The sequence below is a fragment of the Bufo gargarizans genome, chromosome 2 (assembly GCF_014858855.1).
Source record: "Bufo gargarizans isolate SCDJY-AF-19 chromosome 2, ASM1485885v1, whole genome shotgun sequence".
Lineage (NCBI taxonomy): Eukaryota > Metazoa > Chordata > Amphibia > Anura > Bufonidae > Bufo > Bufo gargarizans.
Window position 1 is genome coordinate 191,931,524 of NC_058081.1, and position 27,073 is coordinate 191,958,596.

The 27,073-nt window shown below is 42.0% G+C and overlaps 1 protein-coding gene across 2 annotated transcripts in view; it reads left to right on the forward strand.

Annotated features, from left to right (window-relative positions):
* VPS13C (vacuolar protein sorting 13 homolog C) overlaps positions 1-27,073 on the forward strand; it is a 355,707-nt gene that overhangs the window by 281,769 nt on the left and 46,865 nt on the right. For both annotated transcript variants that reach the window (XM_044279821.1, XM_044279822.1), the window contains exons 63-71: positions 2,585-2,718; positions 3,054-3,189; positions 20,850-21,085; positions 23,006-23,147; positions 23,225-23,359; positions 24,375-24,456; positions 25,896-25,965; positions 26,128-26,239; positions 26,362-26,475. In XM_044279821.1, the coding sequence (XP_044135756.1) occupies positions 2,585-2,718; positions 3,054-3,189; positions 20,850-21,085; positions 23,006-23,147; positions 23,225-23,359; positions 24,375-24,456; positions 25,896-25,965; positions 26,128-26,239; positions 26,362-26,475 (1,161 nt within the window). The remainder of the gene's footprint in view (positions 1-2,584; positions 2,719-3,053; positions 3,190-20,849; positions 21,086-23,005; positions 23,148-23,224; positions 23,360-24,374; positions 24,457-25,895; positions 25,966-26,127; positions 26,240-26,361; positions 26,476-27,073) is intronic.

Consider the following 27,073-nt stretch of genomic DNA (forward strand, 5'->3'; position numbering starts at 1 on the left):
CCTTCTTTTCTGGCATAAAGAAGTCTCAAACCCAGTGTTTGTGACTTTTTAAATGCTAGTGCATTTCTACGCCCCCTTTGCCACTTTCCAAAATTGGGAAGGGGGCTTGGTCAGCAATTCGGGCACCGTTATCTTCATTTACACCAGTTTCCTTGGGAAAATGAAGACTGAAATCTATGGCCGTGTTAGCGCATGGATTGCTGGAGGATGTGCCTAACATAAGACAAGGACTGCGCCTAATCTTAAATTAGGAACATCCTCCGGCAGTGCAGGGGAGATCAGGTCATAACACTAGTCAGTAATAAATCCCCTTTATTCCATGCAAGCATACATCTTTATAATACTACAGATAATCACAGACAAATCTGGCACACCGCCAACGGGGTGGAAAGCGAAACTAATGATTTGATTAGTTATTCATAAAAGGCAATACTTCTGCACCATACTAACAGAATTCTAATAATTAAAAAGTGTCTGCAACATCTTATCTTACAATTAGCATTCTCCAGCAGCACATCCCTAAACTCAGAAGGAACATAACTCTCTCTTGTATGTCAAACTCTGATAAGGGAGCGAGGGGGCGGCTACCCTGGCCTTGCAGCTAGGAACATTTGATCTATATACACAGAAGCTCCCCACATCCTTCCAGCTGGCTCATAAATTTTTCCACATATGTACAAGATGGAGGACATGTTTATACAAAATGGCTTCTCATCCCTCACATGTGTGACAGGCCGTATTTCACAGACCGACTGCTGCTCATTTAACCCAAACTCACTGCATCACAGTAATTTATGATGCTTTGGGTTCCTACCTTAACACGGGTCTGCTGTCTGTACTTGCGTGATCATTAGAGATGAGCGAATTTCCGGTTATGAATTTCCTGCATAACCGAAACGGATCTGTTTTGCAGCCCATAGACTTCTAGTATGACAGAATGAATAACTGAATGCCTCTAAAGGCATTATGTTATGCATTCCGTCAAAGAATTGCATTATGGTCCGTGGTAACGGAATCCATAACACAATTCACTTTTTACCAGTAAACTAAGCGTGAACGAATATAGTACAGGACAATACCTTTCTAACAAAGCTAGAACCAGATTTGTAGGGTAAACCAGCTCACCTGCCACATGTATTGCAGTCCTTGGGTGCACAGGAAACCATGGTGAGACCTCTTGAGACAAGGATAAAAGAGAAAAGCAATCCAGCACTCAAGTAATTTTTGAGCCGTTGGTTCTTTTATTGCGGTGATAAAAATTTGTACAGTGGTACAACCTCCATTAGTGTCATTCGCAGTCTACACGTTTCGAACTAAATAGTTCTTATTCATGACTCCACTGGCTTAAACACTGTAGAATATTTTTTGTGGGACAACCCCTTTAACGTAGCAGAGAAAATAGATTGCATTTCTTAATTTATTATTTTTTTTAGAAAGTGCTGTTCACACTTTCCAGCCACACTGATTTTTTTTTTTCCTGCATTTTTCTTAGCTAAAAGCAGAAATTCAATTACAGAAGTCGATGAGTCTGTATAAACTGTGTTCATATACAGTGTGAATTGCAGCAAAAGGTTGTCACAAAAATTTTTGTGTTTACAAATCGGTTACATTTGCCCTTTTTTTAACTTGCAGTTGTCACCCATTCTATTATTTTTCAGCAGAAATTTACGATGCCCAAACGCAGAGTTGTGATTCGTTTTTTTATGCAGTTTGAAGCTAAAACCAGACATGAAATCAAAAATGAGAAGTTGAATTTGCTATTTGTACTATTTCTTCTTTATGATCCGCACCTGGTATTAGCTTCAAAACTGCATCAGATAAATTAAATGTGTGTGGGCAAAATGTAAGGTGACACATTTAAAGGGTTTGTCTCGGCTTTTACCTATCCTCAGGATAAGGCCTCTTGCACACCACCGTATGTATTTTGCGGTCCTCCTCCGTGTGCATTCCGTATTTTGCGGAACAGAACAGCTGGCTCCTGATAGAACAGTACTATCCTTGTCCGTTATGCGGGCAATAATAGGAAGTGTTCTATTTTTTTGCGGAACGTAAATACGGACATACGGAAACAGAATGCACACGGAGTAACTTTTGTTTTGTTTTACCGGACCTGTTGAAGTGAATGGTTCCGCATACGGTCCGCAAAAAAACCCCAGAACTGACACGGAAAGAAAATACGTTTGTTTGCAAGAGGCCTAAGTCATCAATATCAGATTAGTGTAGGTCTGACACCTGTCATTCCCACTGATCCGTGGTCTCCATAAACTATGCAGTTTACAGAGCAGAAGCAGAAGGTTCCATCCAGTATGTACTGGCCATGCTGGGGTAATGCAGCTTGGCTGCCACTCAAGTGAATGGGAGCTGAACTTCAGTACATCGGCAACCACACACAGTATGGAGGTTTTGCTTCCACTCCATACACTGTATGGTTTCTAGTGCCACAAATGCCTGAAACAATTGATCAGTGGGGTGTGTCAAACCCCCACGATCTTATATTCATCCTTTAATTGGAAACATGGTTATCCTTATATATAGATAGATATAATATATATACATACATGAATATCATTGTTTATATTTCCAGAATACAGGACTTCTGGTGGATGTCAGCATCTCGGATCACTCAATAGTAATTCAATTCTCCGATTACTATGAAGGATCTGCCCCTGCACTGATCATGAACCATACCGCTCGAGCTGAACTGACATATAGTCAGAGGTAAGACCATTAAATTACATGTCGTGTTGATGATGTGTCATGTGTGAGTGTATTTTCACACATTTGTTTTTGTGTTTTTCTCCCACAATTAACATAAAAACAAACAGAAAGTGCACAAAACAAAGGTAAAAACCCTACAGTTTTCAAAACCAATACATTTTGTAGAATTTTGCACATCCACAAATACCAACCATGGAGCATGTAACAACACCCATACAGTTCCTCTTGTGTCCTTCTCTCCAAATTGTACATTCATTTTTGTTCAGTTAAAGACAATAGAATAGTATTACATTTTTTATTTTTTTTAAACAACTTGTATACTGAAAACCTTACAGTGGTATTGAAGGCATTGATGAAGAAATGGTACTTTTACCTGGCGAAACAAGGCTGTTTGCATGGGCGGATCCAACTGGCACAAAAAAACTGGTGTGGACATATAGCCAAAGCAAGGGGGAGCTGGACCTGTTGAAGGTAAGACTACTAATGCAGTAGTATACACAAGTCATGCAGATGTATGCTCTGGGGGAGAGTTATCAAAATGAGTTCAAAGGAAAACTGGCTTAGTGAACCGTTCATTTTCCAAAGGAGCTCTGAAAAATGAAGGGTGGAGCCTGATTAGTTTCTATGGTAACTAAGCCAGTTTTCCTTTGCACCAGTTTTGATAGATCTCCCCCTGTGTTTATCTGTCTTTATTTCCTTTTTTTGTATAGTTTTGGTTTAAAAATAAATAACTAGTTTTATGTTTATATTTTACTAGCAGAAGGATCCGGTTTCGTACGGGTATATTTCATCTATTTAATTTCATGTTTGTGTGTGTCGTTAAAAGATATCGACAGTATCACCCATAACAGTGACCTCTACAGCCCCCGCCCCCTTAACAGTTAACTCCACAGCCCCCACCCCTTAACACTGACCCCCCCCCCCCCCCACAGCGCCCCGCCTCCTTAAAATGGTACCTCTACAGCAGCCCATCCCTTAAATTTGACCTTCACAGCAGCCCGCCCCTTTAACAGTCAGTTTCACAGCACCCCACTCCCTTGACAGTGACTTCCTCAGGGGTCCGCCCCCTTAATTGTGACCTACACAGCACGCTGCCCCTTTACAGGGCTACACGACGACATGTGTCACGTGACAATTTGCGGAATTTTTACAATTAATTTAATTTACAATGAATATATGTATTGTTAGAAAGTAATGAAGCAGAATTTGTGGCACTCACTTCTTTCATAAAACACCTCTGTATTCAGCTAGCTTAACAGATGGGCAACTGCCCTATCAGCTACCTGAATAAAGAAGTGTTTTATGGAAGGGATGAATACCACAAATTCATCTATGTTGGGGCTCATTCACACGACCGTGCTGTTTTTTGCGGTCTGCAAAACACGGATGCTGCCAGTGTGCCTTCTGCAATTTGCGGAATGGAATGGGCGGCCCATTATAGAAATGTCTATTCTTGCGGAGTGCTATCTGCATCTTTTGCATCCCCATTGAAGTGAATGGTTCATTTTTTGCGGCTCGGATGCGGAACCAAACCACGGTCTTGTGAATGAGCCCTTACTCTGTTGCTTTGAAGAGACTGTATTGCTGTGATTGCTGAGCACCACTAATTGCACCTGGGTTACACACATAATGGTAGGTGCAGAGTGCTGGTGTCTTTCTACATTTTAATTCTATGGATGATGTGTTTAGATGGGAGTCTCTTACTCTAGACTCAAAGTGGCATTCCTGTCTGAGACATTGCGGCATATCGCTAGGATATGTCTCTATTGTCTGATAGGTGTGGGTCCCAGCAGTTGAGAATGTAGCGAGGAAAGTGGTGGCTCGAGGACCCCGGCCACCACCAAGCGCTCTCCCAGCTAGTGCTCGGCTATTTTCGGGGGGCCCCATAGAAATAAATGGAGGGCAGCCGCGTATGCGCTGTGCGCCCTCTGGGACTTTGCCGGCTGCCTTTACGAGATAGGTGCGGGTCCCAGCTGTCAGACAATGGGGGCATATCCTAGTGATAGGCCGACATTGTCTGAGATGGGAATACCCCTTTTTAATAAATCTTGCACATTATAGAGTTTCATGCACATGAAAGCAACACAAGCAAGGGAGCAGTTTCTTGGTGTGCATCTTGTTAAACAAGGTGGGCTACAGAGGTCAGCCTGGGCACGCTTCCTCCACCCATCCCCTAGCCACTTTTTATGAAAGTGACGAGGGTGGTGGACGAAGCCAAAAAGTCAAAAATTTGAGTGCAAAATAGCAGTTGCGCCAAAAATTTGTGACATTTGTATTTCAGAAAACTGACGTACAGGGATGTTGCTAGAGTTGGGGCCCAAGCCCCAATGCATATCTCTTCCATCCCCTGCCAGAGTACTAAAGGCATGTTTGAATGGATATTACATTGAGCACTATCACAGATACAAGTTAGGTCCATAAGTATTTGACACAATCTTCATTATTTGGGCTCTGCATGCCATCACATTGGATTTGAAGTGAAACAACTGAGATGCAATGGAAGTGTAGACTTTCAGGTTTAATTCAAACGGTTAAACAAAAATGTCCTGTGAAACGTTTAGGAATTGCAACCATTTTTCAATAAAGCCTCTTAATTTCAGGGGCTCAAAAGTAATTGAACAAGTTAACATTATCATAAATTAAAATATTCATTTCCACCTCATCCCTCATCCCCTTTGACCTTCTTGGGACAGGAAACAGAGAGGTTAAAAGGTCCCACCCACCTGCACCCACCAGTGTCCTTCCTGCCCCTACAGGGAATAGACACAGAGGTTCCCTGCTCTAGGGTTGAAGAGATTCTACAAGAACGTTTAGGAGGCGGATATATTAACTTCCCCTTAGAAGTGTCCCTGGATGCCTCCTCTGGTAGGTCCTCTATTTCTTCTGGGGTAGCACGTAGTTTCAAGAGACACCTCCGGACCCTTAAGTTAGTGGACGTCTGGCGCATACTATTCCCCACTACCAAGGACTACACGTTTTTTTTTCTGCCTCACACAATACTTACGACCGTCTTGACTACATCTTCATTTCTCACTCTCTGCTTGATTCACGACCCGCCGCGGGCATTGTACCCGTCTTATTTTCAGATCACTCCCTGACCTGGATTGCTTTAGACATTGGGGACTCTACCAGATCTTCCAGTTCCTGGAAACTTAATGACAACATACTTGGAGACCCTGTCTGTGCCGCTGACATTAGATTCACCTTCTCTGATTTTGCAGCGATTCACGAATCTGACCCTTCTAGCCCGACTATCCAATGGAAAACTTTAAAATGTGTAGTTAGAGGCAGACTTATCCTACATTCTTCTATACTTAAGAAAATTAGATCTGGGGAGGTAAAAACACTACTGCAGAAATTGTCCGGTTTGGAGCAGAAGCATAAAGGGTCACTCTCCACTGCAGTTTTCCAGGAGCTCTGTGAGACTCGCACTGCTCTTAGAAAAAGTACCTGGGCACTAGGGATAAGCTGCAAAAGCTTTTCTATGGTCATGGAGATAAAAGTGGTAGAATGCTGGCGAGAATGTTGCGGCCGAAAGAGAACGCCTCGTATATTCCCTCCCTGAATCGTAGGATGGGGGGGCGGATACACGCGACAGGGGACATTCTCCAGGAATTCCGCTCCTATTATGAATAACTGTATAGTTTGCAAGGGAAGTTCGCTGATTTACCCCTAGATGCCAAAACTAAGAAGATCAGGGAATACATCTCTGGTCTGATTGGCCCTAAGCTGTCCTCTGACCAAAGGGGGGGGCTAGAGGGAGAGATAACGGTATTTGAGGTTCATAAAACGATAAAGGGATCGGTAGCTGGTAAGAGCCCAGGTCCTGACGGCTTCACGCCTCGCTTCTACAAACACTTCCTGGAAGATATTTCCACCCCCTTTACTACAATGTGTAATTCCCTGGCAGGTGGATCGTCTTTCCCTCCATCATAAATAGGGCTAACAAAATAGGGTCCCCTCTTTGCCTTTTCTCGATAGACGCTGAGAAAGCGCTCGATCGCGTAGATTGGACCTTTCTGGGCGAGTCCCTGAGGGCGTTCGGTTTCGCCCCCTGGCATGATTGATAGAATACTTGTTCTTTACCGAGACCCTAGCGCCTGGATACGAGTTAACGGATCATTATCAACACCCTTCCGTATCCGTAATGGCACCAGACAGGGATGTCCACTCTCCCCTCTGCTATACATTATGGTTATGGAATTTCTAGCCAGAGCTCTCAGAGCCAATGAGTCTATCAGGGGCCTGAGATTGGGAGAACTGGAGTCGAAGATTGCCATTTATGCAGATGATCTCCTTATTTATTGTACAGACCCATTGGTCAGCTTTCCTAATATTCTGAAGGAATTTTCGACCTTTGGAGACCTTAGCAACTTTAAAGTTAACCTCCATAAGTCAGAGGTTTATAATATCACTCTGCCGTCAGCCCTGGTCAATACTCTGCAATCCTCATTTCCTTTCCGTTGGGGCCAGGGCCATATTGTATACTTGGGCACGGTTATTCCCTCTAATTCATCTGATCTCTTCCCACTTAACTTTACCCCCCTTATTGAGGACATTAGGAAAGATTTGCAGGTTTGGAAGGGGTTGCCGCTGTCCTGGTTTGGTAAGATCCACACACTTAAAATGAATATACTCCCACGAATCTTGTACCTTTTCCGCACTATTCCCATACCCCTGCCGAGCGTTTTTTTCAGGACTCTGTTTCTAAAATTCATCTGGGCAGGCTCTCGTCCCAGGTTGGGAATGAGATTCTTGGTCCACCACAGGTTAAGGATAGGCGCGGGGGTCCCGGACCTCCCAAAATATCATAAAGTCGCAATCCTTTCATATATTATGGACTGGTTGCATAATGGACATTCCAAAAGGTGGATTCAATTTGAGAAGCAGGAGGTGGGGTTTCCAGTTCAGAATCTGCTCTGGATTTCTAAGTCTAAAAGATCCTCTATTGACCTCGGGCACAATAGGAATATGGGATAAAAGTGCAATACTCCTGGGCCTCACCCTATTCCCTAGCCCCTTGACCCCTCTTCTTGATAACCCTGATTTCCCTTTGGGCGTGGGCCGTAAATCACTTTTGGGTATTGAACGGGCAGACAACCATACTATATCCCTAGTTATAAAGAAAGGCTCCTTGCGTCCGGTGTCTTCCTTCCCGGAGGGGTAGTCTAGAGGGGCATGGCTCTGTTACGGCAGTTTAAAGACTTTCTTGACCTCTTTAGGCCCCAAGGAAAATCTTTCTAGAGACCTCACTACCTTTGAAGCGCTTTGCCTCCAATCATCCCCCCCACAAAATTCACAGAATGGAGGAGCTCTTGGCGGAGGACACAGGCAATTCCAACAAATAGTTAAAAATTTGGACCCCTTGGATTTTGTTCAAAGGTTCTAGTGAATTTCAAAATTGGTTGAGCAGGGTTAATGCCAGTTCTTAGGACCTTACCTCTCTACAGTGTTTTTAGGGCTCTCGGGAGTTTGTGTATGAGCTCTTGAGTATTCTAACCACGATTGGGCAGGTTTGGAGTTATTATTGACAATTAAAGCAAAAAATGGTAGGGCACACCAGTATTCGGTACCACACAGATGGTTATACCAATATTTTATTTATTTGTGATATACACCGTTGAATAAACATACATAAAATATAACACTCTTAAAATTAATAAAATACTAAATACTTAAAAGCCATTGAATACAATAAAACCCAATATAATATTAATCAAATAATTGTATAATTGTATAATTTATATTGATAGTTCCATTTAATACTTAAATGTGAAGTTAATATATATATAAAAAAATATATAAAAATATATAAAAAAATATAAAATACATAAAATACATATATTATTAATAATTACATATATCACTAAAATTAGATGGGACAGGTAGATATTTCATATTGATTTTATTCTTTATTTATTTTCTATATTTACACACGGGCGAGCTTCATAAGCTCGCCCGTGTGTAAATATAGAAAATAAATAAAGAATAAAATCAATATGAAATATCTACCTGTCCCATCTAATTTTAGTGATATATGTAATTATTAATAATATATGTATTTTATGTATTTTATATTTTTTATATATTTTTATATATTTTTTAATATATATATTAACTTCACATTTAAGTATTAAATGGAACTATCAATATAGGATGGATGTAGGAATAATGTTGAAGGGAATAAAAACGCAATGAAACCGCAACACACATAAAAAATTTTCATTCAATTGCACAAATATTGTGCGGATTTATTCACCTACTATACCATTTTTATTAGTAGGAATGAATAGTGCAAAATGGAGTATTATCCATATAAATAAATAGATTTTATGAAGGTGTTGCGGTGACATATGCATGCGCATGTATATGCGCGTATATATACACATGTGAATTATTTAAACATGTATTCACGCAATTTGCAGATGAATGTGATATACTTAGTTATATATTTAATCTATTTTTATTAATTTTATAACGTTTATACAAGCGATCTATTTGCATGGTTGATCTGAAGAAAAAATGCACGTCACTTCCGATTTAAATTTAATTAATTCAATCCGCACCTGATTCAGGTATATAAAAGTCAGTCATTCCCATGGGCAGTTCAGCCACTGATGAAGGAGTCGTAGTTAACTCCGAAACATGTTTGGTAACTACCCCATGGAATAAAGCATTATACCGGAGGACCTAAAGCGCTAAAAGAAAAAGGAAATATAAAGAAAAAAAAGGGATCGCTGATTTTCCAGCTTGAAAAATCTAAGACAAGCCGGATACCTGTTTGTTTGGAGAGTCGGCCTTGTGGCAGAGTCCACTCCTGTAAAGTATCTATCTAAAGACAGAAGAAATATATCACCGACTGATCCCCAAACACAGTACGGCTATATGAATAATATCAAGGATCCCAAAGCTGCATCACTCTTATTTGCTGCAACTTGTGCAATTATCATTTACCACACGTGGGACGCCACCTGTGATTGACCAAAGCCGACAATACTACACTACAAACTGTGAGTATAATTGCTTCGGCTCTCTTGTACTATCAAGCAGCAAGAGTGTATCAAAAAAAAAAAAAAAAAATATATATATATATATATATATATATATATATATATATATATATATATATAGCTAGCGACTATCAAGTCGCAACAGTCGCAGTGACTATTCAAAAAAGCCCTCATTCAAAAAGACTTTAGAAGCAGGTGTAGCCCCGATTTCACCCTTTTGATTGTATCGATTGGGTGAAAGTACCCATTTGGAAGGACATTATCTACCATACAGTTGAATTATTGAAATTATTCAATTATTATATTGGGTTTTATTGTATTCAATGGCTTTTAAGTATTTAGTATTTTATTAATTTTAAGAGTGTTATATTTTATGTATGTTTATTCAACGGTGTATATCACAAATAAATAAAATATTGGTATAACCATCTGTGTGGTACCGAATACTGGTGTGCCCTACCATTTTTTGCTTTAATTTTATTACTGTTTTTGAGGATTGGGTGAATCCTCCTGGTAGGTGCACCCATCTCCATTCCTGAGCTTATAGGTGAGCCCTCTCTAAATACTTGTATATTTATTATTGACAATACTTGTCAGGAACCATCTTTACCCTCCTCCCTCCTTCCCCCTTACGTGGCTTATGTCTAACGTCTTGTATTGTATTTCGTGTTGTCCCCATCGGGGTTCCATTGCACATACACTACGTGCAGAATTATTAGGCAAATGAGTATTTTGACCACATCATCCTCTTTATGCATGCTATCTTACTCCAAGCTGTATAGGCTCGAAAGCCTACTACCAATTAAGCATATTAGGTGATGTGCATCTCTGTAATGAGAAGGGGTGTGGTCTAATGACATCAACACCCTATATCAGGTGTGCATAATTATTAGGCAACTTCCTTTCCTTTGGCAAAATGGGTCAAAAGAAGGACTTGACAGGCTCAGAAAAGTCAAAAATAGTGAGATATCTTGCAGAGGGATGCAGCACTCTTAAAATTGCAAAGCTTCTGAAGCGTGATCATCGAACAATCAAGCGTTTCATTCAAAATAGTCAACAGGGTCGCAAGAAGCGTGTGGAAAAACCAAGGCGTAAAATAACTGCCCATGAACTGAGAAAAGTCAAGCGTGCAGCTGCCAAGATGCCACTTGCCACCAGTTTGGCCATATTTCAGAGCTGCAACATCACTGGAGTGCCCAAAAGCACAAGGTGTGCAATACTCAGAGACATGGCCAAGGTAAGAAAGGCTGAAAGACGACCACCACTGAACAAGACACGAAAGCTGAAACGTCAAGACTGGGCCAAGAAATATCTCAAGACTGATTTTTCTAAGGTTTTATGGACTGATGAAATGAGAGTGAGTCTTGATGGGCCAGATGGCTGGATTGGTAAAGGGCAGAGAGCTCCAGTCCGACTCAGACGCCAGCAAGGTGGAGGTGGAGTACTGGTTTGGGCTGGTATCATCAAAGATGAGCTTGTGGGGCCTTTTTGGGTTGAGGATGGAGTCAAGCTCAACTCCCAGTCCTACTGCCAGTTTCTGGAAGACACCTTCTTCAAGCAGTGGTACAGGAAGAAGTCTGCATCCTTCAAGAAAAACATGATTTTCATGCAGGACAATGCTCCATCACACGCGTCCAAGTACTCCACAACGTGGCTGGCAAGAAAGGGTATAAAAGAAGAAAATCTAATGACATGGCCTCCTTGTTCACCTGATCTGAACCCCATTGAGAACCTGTGGTCCATCATCAAATGTGAGATTTACAAGGAGGGAAAACAGTACACCTCTCTGAACAGTGTCTGGGAGGCTGTGGTTGCTGCTGCACGCAATGTTGATGGTGAACAGATCAAAACACTGACAGAATCCATGGATGGCAGGCTTTTGAGTGTCCTTGCAAAGAAAGGTGGCTATATTGGTCACTGATTTGTTTTTGTTTTGTTTTTGAATGTCAGAAATGTATATTTGTGAATGTTGAGATGTTATATTGGTTTCACTGGTAAAAATAAATAATTTAAATGGGTATATATTTGTTTTTTGTTAAGTTGCCTAATAATTATGTACAGTAATAGTCACCTGCACACACCGATATCCCCCTAAAATAGCTAAAACTAAAAACAAACTAAAAACTACTTCCAAAAATATTCAGCTTTGATATTAATGAGTTTTTTGGGTTCATTGAGAACATGGTTGTTGTTCAATAATAAAATTAATCCTCAAAAATACAACTTGCCTAATAATTCTGCACTCCCTGTATATACCTGATGCTGATTTTATTGGCTTGTCTTATAACTCGACAGTGTTCATCATCTACTAAGTATGTGGTCCTCTGATGTTACGTTCATGTATGTACACAGCCTCGACCTGCAATCAAGGTTTGTTTTTGTTTTATCGCATCATTTCTTGGCTCTTTCTAATAAAAGAAATTGAACAACGAGAACTTTTAGGGCCTAAGGCTGGGACTAGGACCGGGGGGGTGGGGTCTGGCCTCTCCTTCCAGGTCTCGAATAGCCTTGCTAACACCTCTCGAGGTAGAGGTCCCTTAGTAGCCCGGAACCCACCTGGCAGAGTCCAAGCCTATAGGTGGGTTCTCTGATGGCCTGGGTTTGATCGTTGGGTTCATCCTCATCCTTCCTACCTTATAAGTGGCTGTGCCAGTACCTCTTATGTGGAGGTCCCCTGGCTTGCTACTAACCCTGATTAAGTGGGTAATGCAGCTGGTGGTTGCCTCACTATGGACGGCTATGGGTTTATGGAGCTTAGAACCGCTGTTCCTTAATGGAGTTAAGCAGGATCGCCTCAGTGCGTCTGAAACGGTCAGCAGCTGGAATGGGGCCGTTTCTTTTCTCCTTACCAACGCTCCGTATGCAAGTGTTGGCAGAAGCTGTATGACCTTATTGGTGCTTGCTTTGGCAGCACATACTCCAAGATTGGCAAGTAAACCATGCAGACTATTTGTCAGGTAAGTGAACCATGCATGTGTTTTACCAGCTGGATTGCCTCAACAGTTCTAATTACTTTAATTGAGACTCTGTGTGTTGATCTAAATGGGAACTCAGCATCACCTGTTTCTTCAATGAGGACCTAATGTGGATTTAACATTTTCAGGCTGCATTCAGTTGACAAGGTCGCAGACTTAAATCTTTCAGGTCTAGCAACCTGGCTTAGTTATGTCTGACTTGATCCCTTTATCTAGGAAAAATGTATCTGCGCCTGGCGTGTGCGCCTCATGGCCTCTGCGCCTGGCGTGTGCGCCTCATGGCCTCTGCACCTGGCGTGTGCGCCTCATGGCCTCTGCGCCTGGCGTGTGCGCCTCATGGCCTCTGCGCCTGGCGTGGGCGGCTGCCACCTGCCTCCGGGCAGAACGGAACAGGCGGCCCATTATAGAAATGCCTATTCTTGTCCGCAAAACGGAATAGGACAAAACGGACAAGAATAGGATCTATGATTTTTGCGGGGCCACAGAACAGAGCGACAGTTGCGGACAGCACACTGAGTGCTGTTCGCATCTTTTGCAGCCCCATTGAATGCAGAACAAAACCACGGTCGTGTGAATGAGCCCTAAAGCTAAAGGGTTACTAAGGTAAAGACCTCAGGTAAGGACAGAAAGATTAGGGAAAGCCTTGTGGAGATGAGTGGTAGTTCGATGAACTCTGCTATCATTTGAGGAGTGGCGTAGCCTACAGTGCCTATTCACGATCTACAGTTTAGCGCAAAGCTGTATTTGGAGCCACATTCCTCCTTGGACAATGTGGACAATATTAATTGAAATTGTATGTAATTCAAGGAGTGCAAGACATACACTCACCTAAAGAATTATTAGGAACACCATAATAATACAGTGTTGGACCCCCTTTTGCCTTCAGAACTGCCTTAATTCTACGTGGCATTGATTCAACAAGGTGCTGATAGCATTCTTTAGAAATGTTGGCCCATATTGATAGGATAGCATCTTGCAGTTGGAGATTTGAGGGATGCACATCCAGGGCACGAAGCTCCCGTTCCACCACATCCCAAAGATGCTCTATTGGGTTGAGATCTGGTGACTGGGGGGGGCATTTTAGTACAGTGAACTCATTGTCATGTTCAAGAAACTAATTTGAAATGATTCGAGCTTTGTGACATGGTGCATTATCCTGCTGGAAGTAGCCATCAGAGGATGGGTACATGGTGGCCATGAAGGGATGGACATGGTCAGAAACAATGCTCAGGTAGCCCGTGGCATTTAAACGATGGCCAATTGGCACTAAGGGGCCTAAAGTGTGCCCAGAAAACATCCCCCACACCATTACACCACCACCAGCCTGCACAGTGGAAACAAGGCATGATGGATACATGTTCCCATTCTGTTTACGCCAAATTCGGACTCTACCATTTGAATGTCTCAACAGAAATCGAGACTCATCAGACCAGGCAACATTTTTCCAGTCTTCAACAGTCCAATTTTGGGGAGCTCGTGCCAATTGTAGCCTCTTTTTCCTTTTTGTAGTGGAGATGAGTGGTACCCGGTGGGGTCTTCTGCTGTTGTAGCCCATCCGCCTCAAGGTTGTGCGTGTTGTGGCTTCACAAATGCTTTGCTGCATACCTCGGTTGTAACGAGTGGTTATTTCAGTCAACGTTGCTCTTCAGCTTGAATCAGTCGGCCCATTCTCCTCTGACCTCTAGCATCAACAAGGCATTTTCGCCCACAGGACTCCCGCATATTGGATGTTTTTCACTTTTCACACCATTCTTTGTAAACCCTAGAAATGGTTGTGCGTGAAAATCCCAGTAACAGCAGATTGTGAAATACTCAGACCGACCCGTCTGGCACAAACAACCATGCCACGCTCAAAATTGCTTAAATCACCTTTCTTTCCCATTCTGACATTCAGTTTGGAGTTCAGGAGATTGTCTTGACTAGGACCACAACCCTACATGCATTGAAGAAACTGCCATGTGATTGGTGGACTAGATAATCGCATTAATGAGAAATAGAACAGGTGTTCCTAATAATTCTTTAGGTGAGTGTATATGTGTTCCGGCCATGTGATTTATAGGGTATAGTATACTCTACACCTGGAAATAGTATGGGTCAGCCTGAAGTTAAAGGAACATTAGTGTGACCACAGCACTGAAATTTAGTAAAGATCCTACCTAGACCTGTTATAATGGGAGGCAGCACCATCCTGACTAGGATTTCGTCTTGTATGGATTATAGCTATACCAACTAAACTCTTCTGTTATTCTATCTATTTGCACCTAAGGGTGATGATGTCACTAACATTAGGGACCCTGCCTTCATTGCACCTAATACCCATAACCTCAAGGGCACCTCTGTCGCCTCTGGGAAGGAGACTCCCCTCACTGCATGCCAACTACAAAACAGCAATAGAGACTGTGCATTCCTCTGTCCACATTCACACTTAGACATGCTCACACATATAAGCTGCGGCTATGTATGCTGCACAGGTCCTGTAACCTTTTGCCACTCCTCAGTCCCTGTGTCTCCTGGCTAGTGCCATGTAAAGATCAAGACAAGTGATTTTCAGTAAATGTCAACTTATGCCCTTGAGTTCATACCAACACCTGGAACGTGATCCCAAGTTGTACCGTTATGAAGTTAACGGTACAGTTTGGTTACCTCATCGTTGATGTTAATGCCTGCCGTGTGCCAGTGCTGTCAGCTTGGCTCAGTTCCTTACATATACCTTGTAGACATTAAGTTAGTTGTTTGTCATATTATAACAATTAAGCTCTTGGGAATGAACTGCAATGGGGGTCTACAGTAAATTTGTACTCTGTGCAGTGGTTATATATGATGTTACAATATTTTATCTGGTCTTAGAGCAAGTTGCTTTTACGCAATGGTACTTACCATATAAACTAGGCTTAGAGGTAAACGGCATCCTTTTTATGGCTGATGTCCAATAAGACAATTTTTTTTATCTAATGATACATTTCTGAGATATGTTGTCCTCAGACTTGGGTCCTCCCCCCCCCCTCAAATTATAATTTGGTACGTCTCCTGTTGTGCGGTCATGAGGAATGAGCTGGAAAATAGGAATTAGACATACTGGTAATTCGATTTCCAGAGATTCCCTCATGACCGCACTCATAGATTCCCTCCCTTACCAACTACTATGTAAATATTACATATAAGATTTTCTTATGATTTTAATAAATCGGTTGCATCCATCCTGGTGTAGTAATCTGGAAAAACACTGGATGGAGGTGGGAGGGACCTTTTTAACCTCTGTTTCCTGTCCCAAGAAGGTCAAAGGGGAACAACCTCCTGTTGTGATGTCATGAGAGAATCTCTGGAAACCGAATTACCTGCAAGTCTAATTCCTATTTTTTAAACCGTAGAGGACCCTCGCCGTACATGTACGGCACTGGTGGACGTGACTTAAGGACCAGCGCCGTACATGTACGGGGGACTGATCGGCCGGGTGCTGTCAGTGACTGCCACGCCCCTGCTGCATACACCGGCATCGGTGAAAACACCGGTGCCGGCGTGTTAACCCCTTGTATGCCGCGGTCAAAGCTAACCGTGGCATGCAGAGGGTACTGGTGCCCTCCGATTCCCATTCGGGTTCCCGCGCTGCAGTGACGGGGACCCCATGGCAGAGAAGGCATCGGAGCTTGCCTTCTACGGAAGCCTGTGAGATCCAGCGCTTAGTTGGGTCTCACAGTCAGGCTGTCAGCATAAAAAAGTGTAATGTCAAGCAATCAGAGACATATACATCCCAAAATAATACCCATTAAATAGTCATCTCATCCTGCAAAAAATTTGACATTTGCCCCAAAAAAAAATAAAAAAAAAAAATATGGAGACAGTAAAACATGATTTTTATTTTATTTATTTTTTTGTTTTTTTTGTTATCAAACCGTCATCTCATACCAAAAAATAAATAAATGATGCCCTAGATAAGACAGTCGCACAAAAAATAAAAACTATGACTTTTAGAATATGGAGACACAAAAAAAATTGTTTTTTTTTTTTTCAAAAATGCTTTATTATGTAAAACTGAAACAAACAACCAAAAAAAGTGGTCCTATTTGGTATTGTTGCTTCGGTAACAACCTGCTCTATAAAAATACCAGATGATCTAACCTGTCAGATAAACATTTTAAATAACAAAAAATAAAAGCGGTGTCAAAACCGCTATTTTTTTGTTAGGGTTCTTCCGGTATTGAGTTCCGTCACAGGAGCTCAATACCGGAAAAAAACTGAGCAGTTTTATCCTAATGCATTCTGAACGGAGAGCATTCCGTTCAGGATGCATCAGTTCAGTCCCTCTTACGTTTTTTGGACGGAGAACATACCGCAGCATGCCGCAGTTTTCTCTCCGGCCAAAAATACTGATCACTTCCCGGAATGTCAGAATGAATTTACATTGAAGTGTATTAGTGCCGGATCCGGAATTAAGTGTTCCGGCAAAACGGATCCGGCTTTCCGGTCTGCGAATGCGCAGACCTTTTAAAAATGCAAAAAAAAAATTAATACCGGATCCGTTTTTCTGGCTAACACCGGAGAGATGGATCAGGTATTTCAATGCATTTGACAGGCGGATCCGCATCCGGATCAGTCGGACAAATGCCATCAGTTTGCATCCGGATTGCCTGCTGGAATCCTCTTCCGCAAGTGTGAAAGTACCCTTACCTTGCCTCACAAAAAGTGTAATATAGAGCACCCAAAAATCATATGTACCCTAAAATAGTACCAACAAAACTGCCACCTTATCCGTAGTTTTCTAAATGGGGTTCCTTTTTTGGAGTTTCTAATCTAGGGGTGCATCAGGGGGTCTTCAAATGTGACATGGCAACTTAAAATTATCCCAGTGAAATCTGCCCTCCAAAAACAATATGGCGTTTGTTACTTTCTGCGCCCTCCTTTGTGCCCGTATAGCAGTTTACGATCACAAATGGGGTGTTTCTGTAAACTGCAGAATCAGGGTAATAAATATTGAGTTTTGTTTGGCAGTTAACCGTTAGGTTGTTACTGGAAATTTTTTTATTAAAATTTAAAATCTGCCCAAAAATATTTTCCTTTAATTCGTGTGGAACATCTAAAGGGTTAAAGTTTGTAAAATCAGTTTTGAATACCTTGAGGGGTGTAGTCTCTAAAATGTACGCCCCACAAAGTGACTTCAGACCTAAACTGGACCTTAAAAAGTGGGTTTTGGGAATTTTCCGAAAAATTTCAATATTTGCTTCTAAACTTCTAACGTCTCCAAATATAAAATGGCATTCACAAAATGATCCAAACATAAAGTAGACATATGGGAAATGTAAAGAATTAACTATTATATGAGGTATCACTATCGGTTTTAAAAGCAGAGAAATAGAAATTTGGAAAGTTGCAAAGCCTTCCAAAGTTATTACCACATAAATTGACACATGTCAAATAAAAAAACAAAACGGCCTGGTCCTTAAGGTAAAAATGGCAGGGTCCTGAAGAGGTTAATACTTTGTAGAGAATCCTTTGCAGGCACTGACTACCTGAAGTCTGAAACCCATGGACATCACCAAATGCTGGGTTTCCTCCTTTGTGATGCTTTGACCATCCTTTACTGCAGCTGTCTTAAAGGGACTCTGTCACCACTTTCTAACCCCCCTTTTAAAACTATTGTTCTCTCCATGCCGCCCTTGTGATTACAAAGGTGTTGTTATAACATAAATTCGCCGTCTCGTTTTGATAAAAATACCTTTTATGTAACCTGTCAATCTCTTTGGATAAGGTGCCCAGGGCATTTCTGAGGGTCTGAAGCTGCCGCCCGCCGCCGCCGCCGTTGGTGCCCAGCTCCTCCCCTGATCCTTTCAGCGCCGCCTGAATGTAAAGAAATCCGCCTCCGGCTCTCGCTCAGTCAGTGCCCCCTCCTCCTTTTCAAAGATCGCGCGCGTGCGTACAGGCCTGTGCCTGATGCGCCGGTGCGGACATTTAGAATCAGCCTCATTGAGCGAAGTGCGCTCAATGTATTGTGATTGTCCATATTGTCTCCTTTGCTGGCTGGATTCATTTTTCCATCACATTATACACTGCTCATATCCATGGTTACTTTTTATGTGGTAATTTATGGTTTCCACTGTGACTTCCCCATTAACTTTCTCTACATGATAAATTCCTAAACCTTTTCTCCAATTAGGATGTGAATACCCTCAAATTAAGGGCTCGTTCACATGAACGTTTTTGCGTTCCGTATACAGGCCGTTTTTTTAGTTCCGTATACGGAACCATTCATTTCAATGGTTCCGCAAAAAAAACTGAATGTACTCCGTATGCATTCAGTTTCCGTATTTCCATTTTTCCGTTTCGTTCAAAGATAAATGTCCTACTATTGCCCGCAAATAGCATTCCGTGGCTCCATGCAAGTCAATGGGTCCGCCAAAAAAACTGAACATATAGGGAATGTACTCCGTATGTCTTCCGTATCCGTTCTGCTTTTGCGGAACCATCTGTTGAAAACTTTATGCCCAGCCCAATGTTTTCTATGTAATTACTGTATACTGTATATGCCATATGGAAAAACGTAATGGAACCGGAAACTCTACTGAAACAAAAAAAAAATAAGAAAAATGGATCTGTTAAAAACGACCCCCAAAACACTGAAAAAGCCATATGGTTGAGTGAACAAGCCCTAAAGCTGAGAGTCTGCACTTTAAGCCCATATTTATTATAATAATATGCCAAAACTTGTCACTGTCCAAATATTTCTGGCTCTGACTGTACAGGAGAATATAGCACCACATACCTATCGCATCCAGTGATGTATTTAGTGTTAATGTTCTCTTTCCTAATCTTCTCCATTTGGCCCAGACAACACATGACCACTTCTTTCAGCCACATCTTGTCTCTGTATAGTTTGGCACACAGACTTCTTAGATTCTTCACTTTCCATCATCCTCCCCCTCCTACTGCCCCAGTATGGTCATCCTGCTGCTTCCCTAATACTGTGCCCGATTTGGTTTCCAATACAGGTATTCCCCAATTCCCCAATGTGTTCCCAAAAGTCCCACCAATCGTAATAATTCCCTCCCAAAGTGCCTCAGTAGTAATAGTGGCCCCAGCAGTGATAATCCGCCCCAAGAGTGCCCCTCTTAGTAGTACGGCCCTCTATATTGTGCCCAATAATAATAATGCTCCCATAGTACCCCAGTAGTAATAAGGCCCCCTATTAGTGCTCCCAGTACAAATATGGCCACTCAATAAGTCTCCCCATACAGCCCTGTAGAGTTATAATGCTCCTATTGTGTTCCCAGTAGTTATAATGCCCCCTATGGTGCTCCTGGTAGATAGAATGCTCCCTCCAGTACTCCCAGTAAATATAATGCACCCATAGTGCCCCCTGTAATTATAATAGCCACCTGTAGTGCCCAAAGAAGTTGTAATGCCCCCTGTGGTAGCCCCAGTAGGTATAATACACCCTTGTGCCCTAGTCAGTACGATGCCCCTCTGTAGTGCCCCAGTCACATAATGCCCCTCTGTACTGCTGCCTTTCGGTATAATACCCCTTTGTACTGCTGCCAGTTGGTATAATGTATACTACCCCTCATAGGTATAATACCCCTCTGTAGTGCCCCCAGTCGATCTAAAGCCCCTCTGTGCTGCACCAGTCAGTATAATGCTGCTCTGTGCTGCCCTACTCAGTTTAATGCCTCTCTGTACTGCTCCCAGTCAGCGTAATGCCCCCAGTCGGTTTATCATAGTAGTATTATATGAGTTTTAATGCCAGACACCTCTTCCCCATAGTGTCCCCAGTAATAACTCCCCAACGTGAACACGTTGCATGCTTCCTGGCACAGGCGTTCACTGATGTCATCGCGCCGCCCGCGCCGTTCTACTCTATCGTAGACCTCAGAGCTAGTGGCGTATGATAGTGTACAGCGGGACAGGGACGGCAATACTGTTGTATAGTCGGCAGCCAATAGGTTCTGGGCCCAGGACAAACCATGTCGGGCCTAAGCCTTTTTTTTTTTTTTTTTTTACCTAATAACATCCCTGCTGACATACAAGATTGCTGAAATCCTCCAATGTGTACATTGCTGATAAAATATCTATTTGTAGCAAAGAAAGGTCTCAATTTGCTTCACCTTAATAAGGAAACCAAAATGTAGAATTTTCTCAGGAAATGTTTTCTTTTCAGGATGAAAGTGGTCAGTTTGCTTACAGTCCTGAGATTCAGATTCATTGGGTGTCATTCCTTGATGGACGCCAGAGAGTCCTGCTTTTCACAGAAGATGTGGCTTTAGTGACAAAGGCCCGCCAGGCTGAAGAAATGGAGCAACCAGATCAGGAAATAAATATATCCATCCATAGTTTGGGGCTTTCTCTGATCAACAATGAGAGCAAACAAGAAATCTCTTACATAGGCATCACGAGGTAAATGTGTTACAATGTTCATCTAATTCATCCAATATAGGGTATGCAGTAATAATAATGATAAATATGCACATATGGTCTCCATTAATTAATCTGCCACAAATATTTTGCATATTTTCAGAAAGTGCTCAAAGGGCGTGTTTGTTGTTTTATAAGCATATTCTACCAAATAAATTTCATAGGTATTTAGTTAAACTTGAACCAAAAGTGTCACCACTAGCGCTTCTCCAATTTTTTGACTCAAACAGCAGAGGGGGCTTAATAAGAAGGAGCATCTCCAGATATGTGCCGTTTCATCTAAAAATTGCCCCCACCATTCTGGCATAAATCTGCCCCTTTGTGTGTAGTGAGTTTTAAAATTCTCTTGAAATGTGGTATATAATGTGGCATGCTGTAGTATATAGAATGCTATAATAATATGTACGTATGTATGTGTATATATCAAAAATGTACTCACCGAAATATTCTTTTCCTGGAGTCCGTAGGCAGCACAGCATACAATGGGCTAATTGGCTCCTAGGTTCCACCTTATAGAGACATGTTAACATAAAAATAACATCAAGCAGACAGCTGTTGCACCCTATAAAGGTATCAGAAAGGCACAGAGCGGCACATTTATAAGACCGTCGTTTTAGACGCCGTTCTTAATATACCCCTGAGCTGGTGGTGGATCCGCCAGAACTTTGAAGAGGCGTATCCAGCTCTGCTTCTAAATGTAAGAATATGTGTCTGGAGAAGAGATGTAGTCCTTTCCGGAGTTGTTATTGAGAGGGGGCTATTATTCGCCAATCATCCAGGTAAGGTATTACACATATCTACTCCAATCTGAGGGCTGCTGTCAGAACTAGCACTACTTTGGTGAAGACTCTAGGACAGGGATGGCCAATCTGCTGCTCTCCAGCTGTTGCAAAACTACAACTCCCAGCATGCCCAGACAGCCTACAGCAGGGCATGGTGGGAATTGTAGTTTTACAAGAGCTGGACAGCCGCAGGTTTGCCATCCCTGCTCTAGGAGCAGAGGTTATCCCAAAGGGAAGGCAGGTGAACTGTAGGTGCAGTATATCTGTTGGCGTTTGAAATGCTCCTCTCAAGAACTTCCTGTGACTTGGAAGAATGAGCAGGTATGCCTCTGATAAATCTATAGAGGCTAAAAAGTAGTTTTTCTTCAGGATTGCCATAACTGAGCGGATGATCTCAGTACAGCAAATGAAGTTTTGAGCGAATAGACTTCGGCTCTTGGATCCGAAGGTCGATTCACTCATCCCTAGTGCTCTACAAGATAAACAGATATGCTGGGAGCAAGGGACCTCTGAAAACCCTCTATACGTCCAGTGGACTGTGAAGTGATACCGCTCCCTGTGTGCTACTCGGACAAGTAAGAGCTTCAATTCATAGTGATGTCTCCTTGTAACAGACCTAGAGAATAAAACAAAAACTACAGGGACTCTGTGTCCTTCTGATAACTTTTATAGGGTGCAACAGCTTTGTCTAATTGATTGTCATTATTGCTAATTAACATGTCTTTATGTGGTTGTTCTAAGGGGCAATTAACACATTGTATGCTGTGCTGCCATAGGACGATCAGAAAACCTATATAGTGCACGCCTCACCAGACCTTGGCCCAAAGTCCATAAATGACAAAAAGAAAACTGTATCCAAGGCAGTGCTTTAAAAAAAAGTTGGTCCTTTATTGTGCCAAATGTGACATTTCAGCCCTTTGTGAGGCTTTCTCAAGCTGGAACGTTACATTTGGAACAATAAAGGACTTGGCATTTACTGGAAGCGATCAATTATTTGCTAATTGTTTCCTTTAGTGTTACTAAAGGACAACTATATTCTTGTTTTACGGCAGTTAATTGTTTTAAAAAATGATTAATATTTTTTCCTGAATAAATGTGACTGCTTGGATTTTACTTTCAGCTCGGGTATTATCTGGGAACAAATGCCAAAACAGAAGTGGAAACCCTTTAACCAGAAGCAGATTCTTCAGCTAGAGCAAGCCTATCAGAAATATGTTACTGGAGAGCAGAGCCGATGGACCAAATTAGATTCCAGCTTTGAGGTGTGTATTCTTTACTTGAGGTGTGTGAATTTATTATGCGCATTTTTATTAACCTTATTTACCTTAATCACATGTAGGTCAACTTCAGCTGTATGGAAATGCGCTTGCCAATTAAATGCAAAATAAGGAGAAATTTCCTCTCCGGTATCCATATAGAACTGAAGCAGTCTCCACATCAGAGAAGTTTACGAGCCCAACTATACTGGTTACAGGTGAAGTATAGAGAAAAAGAACAGAAATGCTGATTTCTTCTTTGGCAGAAAGTGGCTTGTATTCTAAAGACTTAAAGGCTACCTATGTTAAGAAACTTAAAAACATGTCATAACGGTGTCAGAAGTTTTGATCTGTGGAGGGTCTCAGGCCTGAGGTCCCCACAAGTTGCTTAAGCAAATGGCAAGAAGCGCTGAGCCGTTTGTTTCTGTTTATGTATCTTTGCATGGTCCTCCGAAAGAATGGTATATAGAAGTCCATAGGCTTTATTTAAGTCTGTCTACTACTTGTTCCACACTCCAAGAAGAGCAGAGTTGAACAGAAATGAAGGGATGCAGCACTAAGCTGGGAGCTTTAACCCTTTGTTTCAGTGATCAGTAAAAGAATGTATTTTTTATCACACCACTATCATTGCATGATCATACAGGAAGAAGGGCCAGCAATTGATTGGGTAAATATTTCAGTTTTTTGTTAACCTGCTAAATACATAAATGCTAATACTGTTTAGCCAATCAGATCCTGGATTTCTCCTGTATAATCCTTGAATCATATACATAATAAAGGTCACGATGGAAGGAAACTTGGAAGGTGTTACACTTTGCTGTTTTCTATTTTATGACTCCTAGTCAGGTGAATGGGCTATCCTCCAGTGCAGAAACTGTTCTTTCCAGCAGTCCTTAGTTTGTCTTTTAGAGGGGATCCTGTGTGGTAGACCCCCCTGAAGTCCATATGTTGTAATAGTGCATTTGGGTATGGCTTGATCTGATGGGACAACCATGTTGAGGCAAAAATAGCTAGAAACCCTTTACGTAAATAATACAGCCACACATGAAGATCATCTATGTGATATCATTCCTTCTGGCGATATATCGCCACGTTTTCCATGGTTTGGTTTTATCCTCCCATCTGCACTGTGCCTCTGCAGACCCCTGCTCATGGGATATAGATGAGCTTTCCCTGCAGACCTGTTTAGTACATGCTCAGAGATTTAGTGAATGATGATGTTCTTCTTTTCAGGTGGATAACCAGCTTCCTGGTTCTATGTTTCCGGCAGTCTTCCATCCTGTTGCACCTCCAAAATCCATTGCTTTAGACTCTGGTAAAACTCCTTCTTTTTTATGCCTCCTGAGTTCAGTTAGGTTCACATATCCACTAGTAAACCTGCTTTCAAGCTTTTTTGTGCAAAACTGTTCTGCTGTAACATTGCCTAATAAGGTAACTTTGAAATACAAAGCATGTGTATAAACGATGGCTGTTAATTCAAGCTACCGTATATCCACTTTATAGGTCAATAACTCACACAATACTAAACGATTTACAAATATAACAAAGGCACAGTAAAAGTATTGTAGATAAAGGGATACAAAGGGTTAGGGCTCTTTCACACTTGCGCTGTCCGGATCCGTCGTGTACTCAATTTGCCGGAAGTGCCCGCTGGATCCGTAACACCGCAAGTGAACTGAAAGCATTTGAAGACTGATCAGTCTTCAAAATGTGTTCAGTGTTACTATGGCAGCCAGGACGCTATTAAAGTCCTGGTTGCCATAGTAGTAGTGGGGCGCGGGGGAGCAGTATACTTACCGCCCGTGCGGCTCCCGGGGCGCTCCAGAATGACGTCAGAGCGCCCCATGCGCATGGATGACGTGATCCATGCGATCACGTCATCCATGCGCGTGGGGCGCCCTGACGTCACTCTGAAGCACCCCGGGAGCCGCACGGACGGTAAGTATACTGCTCCCCCGTTCCCCACTACACTTTACCATGGCAAACAGGACTTTAGCGTCCTGGCAGCCATGGTAACCACTCAGAAAAAGCTAAACGTCAGATCCGGTAATGCGCCGAAACGACGTTTAGCTTAAGGCCGGATCCGGATTAATGCCTTTCAATGGGCATTAATTCTGGATCCGGCCTTGCGGCAAGTGTTCAGGATTTTTGGCCGGAGCAAAAAGCGCAGCATGCTGCGGTATTTTCTCCGGCCAAAAAACGTTCTGGTTCTGAACTGAAGACTGCATCCTGAACGGATTTCTCTCCATTCAGAATGCATGGGGATAATCCTGATCAGGATTCTTCCGGCATAGAGCCCCGACGACGGAACTCTATGCTGGAAAAGAACAACGCAGGTGTGAAAGAGCCCTTAGTACAGAGTAATGTACCTCCAAGCTTGTGACATTTTACCAGACAGCTCTGATTTTTGTAGATCATCAGATCAGAAGATAGCTCCTTACTAACAAGTTACAGTATATTATTTTGACCTTTCTGTTCCTGTAGAGGCAATACATTTTTTAGATTTATTATAAGTATCAAAAATGTTCATGTAGAAGAAGAATTTCAAACTTGTAGAGAAGATCCCTCTATCTTTCCGGGAAGGAGGGGACAGCCTGTGTTAGAGCTCACTGTCTAGATTGCTGGGCACTGGGAAAGTCAAACCCATTCTTCTCTTTCTACAAGAAAATGCATCAATAACGATTTGGTTTTATTTGAAAGACATTTATTTCTTTTTTTTCTTTTTCTTTTTTTTGCTCTATTTGTCCTTGGCAGAACCAAAGCCATTTATTGATATCAGCATCATCACAAGATTCAATGAATTTAGCAAAGTCATGCAGTTTAAGTGAGTACATAAGCTGGAAAGTATTAATGTGTTAAGTGGATTTTAAATGATAACTTTTTATTGCGTATGTAACACAGTAATTTTTAATATATTATTACATATAATCCTACTACTAATTAGTTCCCAGTTTTTGTTGGTTCATGGTGATATGTTTCTGTATAGGTACTTCATGGTTCTGATCCAATGTATGGCGCTAAAGGTAGACCAAGGCTTCCTTGCAGCAGTCATGGGGTTGTTCACCCCCTCCAGCCCTCCAGAAGTTGAGAAACAACGGGTAAGTCATAACACAATTAGATTAACGATTTACACTCTAAAAATATAAATTTCCTTGTTAAATATTATTATTTCTATAAAAGATTAGATCTGATTAAAAGTTATTGTATTGTTAAATTGCAGACAAAGCTAATCCAGAAAGATCTAGATGCTCTAAACACAGAGTTGATGGAATCTTCCATGACCGATATCACCCCTCTGAGCTTCTTCGAACACTTCCACATATCTCCTGTGAAGGTAGGTCTTCTAGTTGTAAATTATTGTCAATTTCTTCCTACTTACACTCATTGACAATAAATAACGCACCAAGAAGGAGTTGTTGGAATAGAGTGAACGTTTATATGTGTGAATGTCCTTTTAATATATTTAAGTGATTACAATATTATAGCGAAAGGAAGTTTATTGGGGAAAACTATACAATTGAAAGAGGCTCTAGTACTCTGTTGGGTCGCCTCTAGCATGGGCATGGAGTCATACAAGTTCTGTATGGTATCCTGTGGCACAATTGCTCACAGGTGTTGCCTCAGGATCTGTAAATCCTGCACTCTCATAGGTTGCTGAAAATGGCATCCCAGCTGGTCCCATAAATGATTGGTGATGAACCTGGCGACTGAGCATGCCAAGGAAGTGCTGCAATCTGGCAGAGACATTCCGGGGAAACCCTTGCTCTGTTGGGGAGCATTATCCTGCTGAAAGATACCAGTTGGAAGCCCTGCTTGTGGGTGCAAGATGTCCTGCACATATCACTGAGTTGTTAGTGTCCCTCATATCACTACTATGGGTGAACTTGGTGGCTCCCCAGATCATCACACCAGCTGTTGGGATAGTGTGTCTC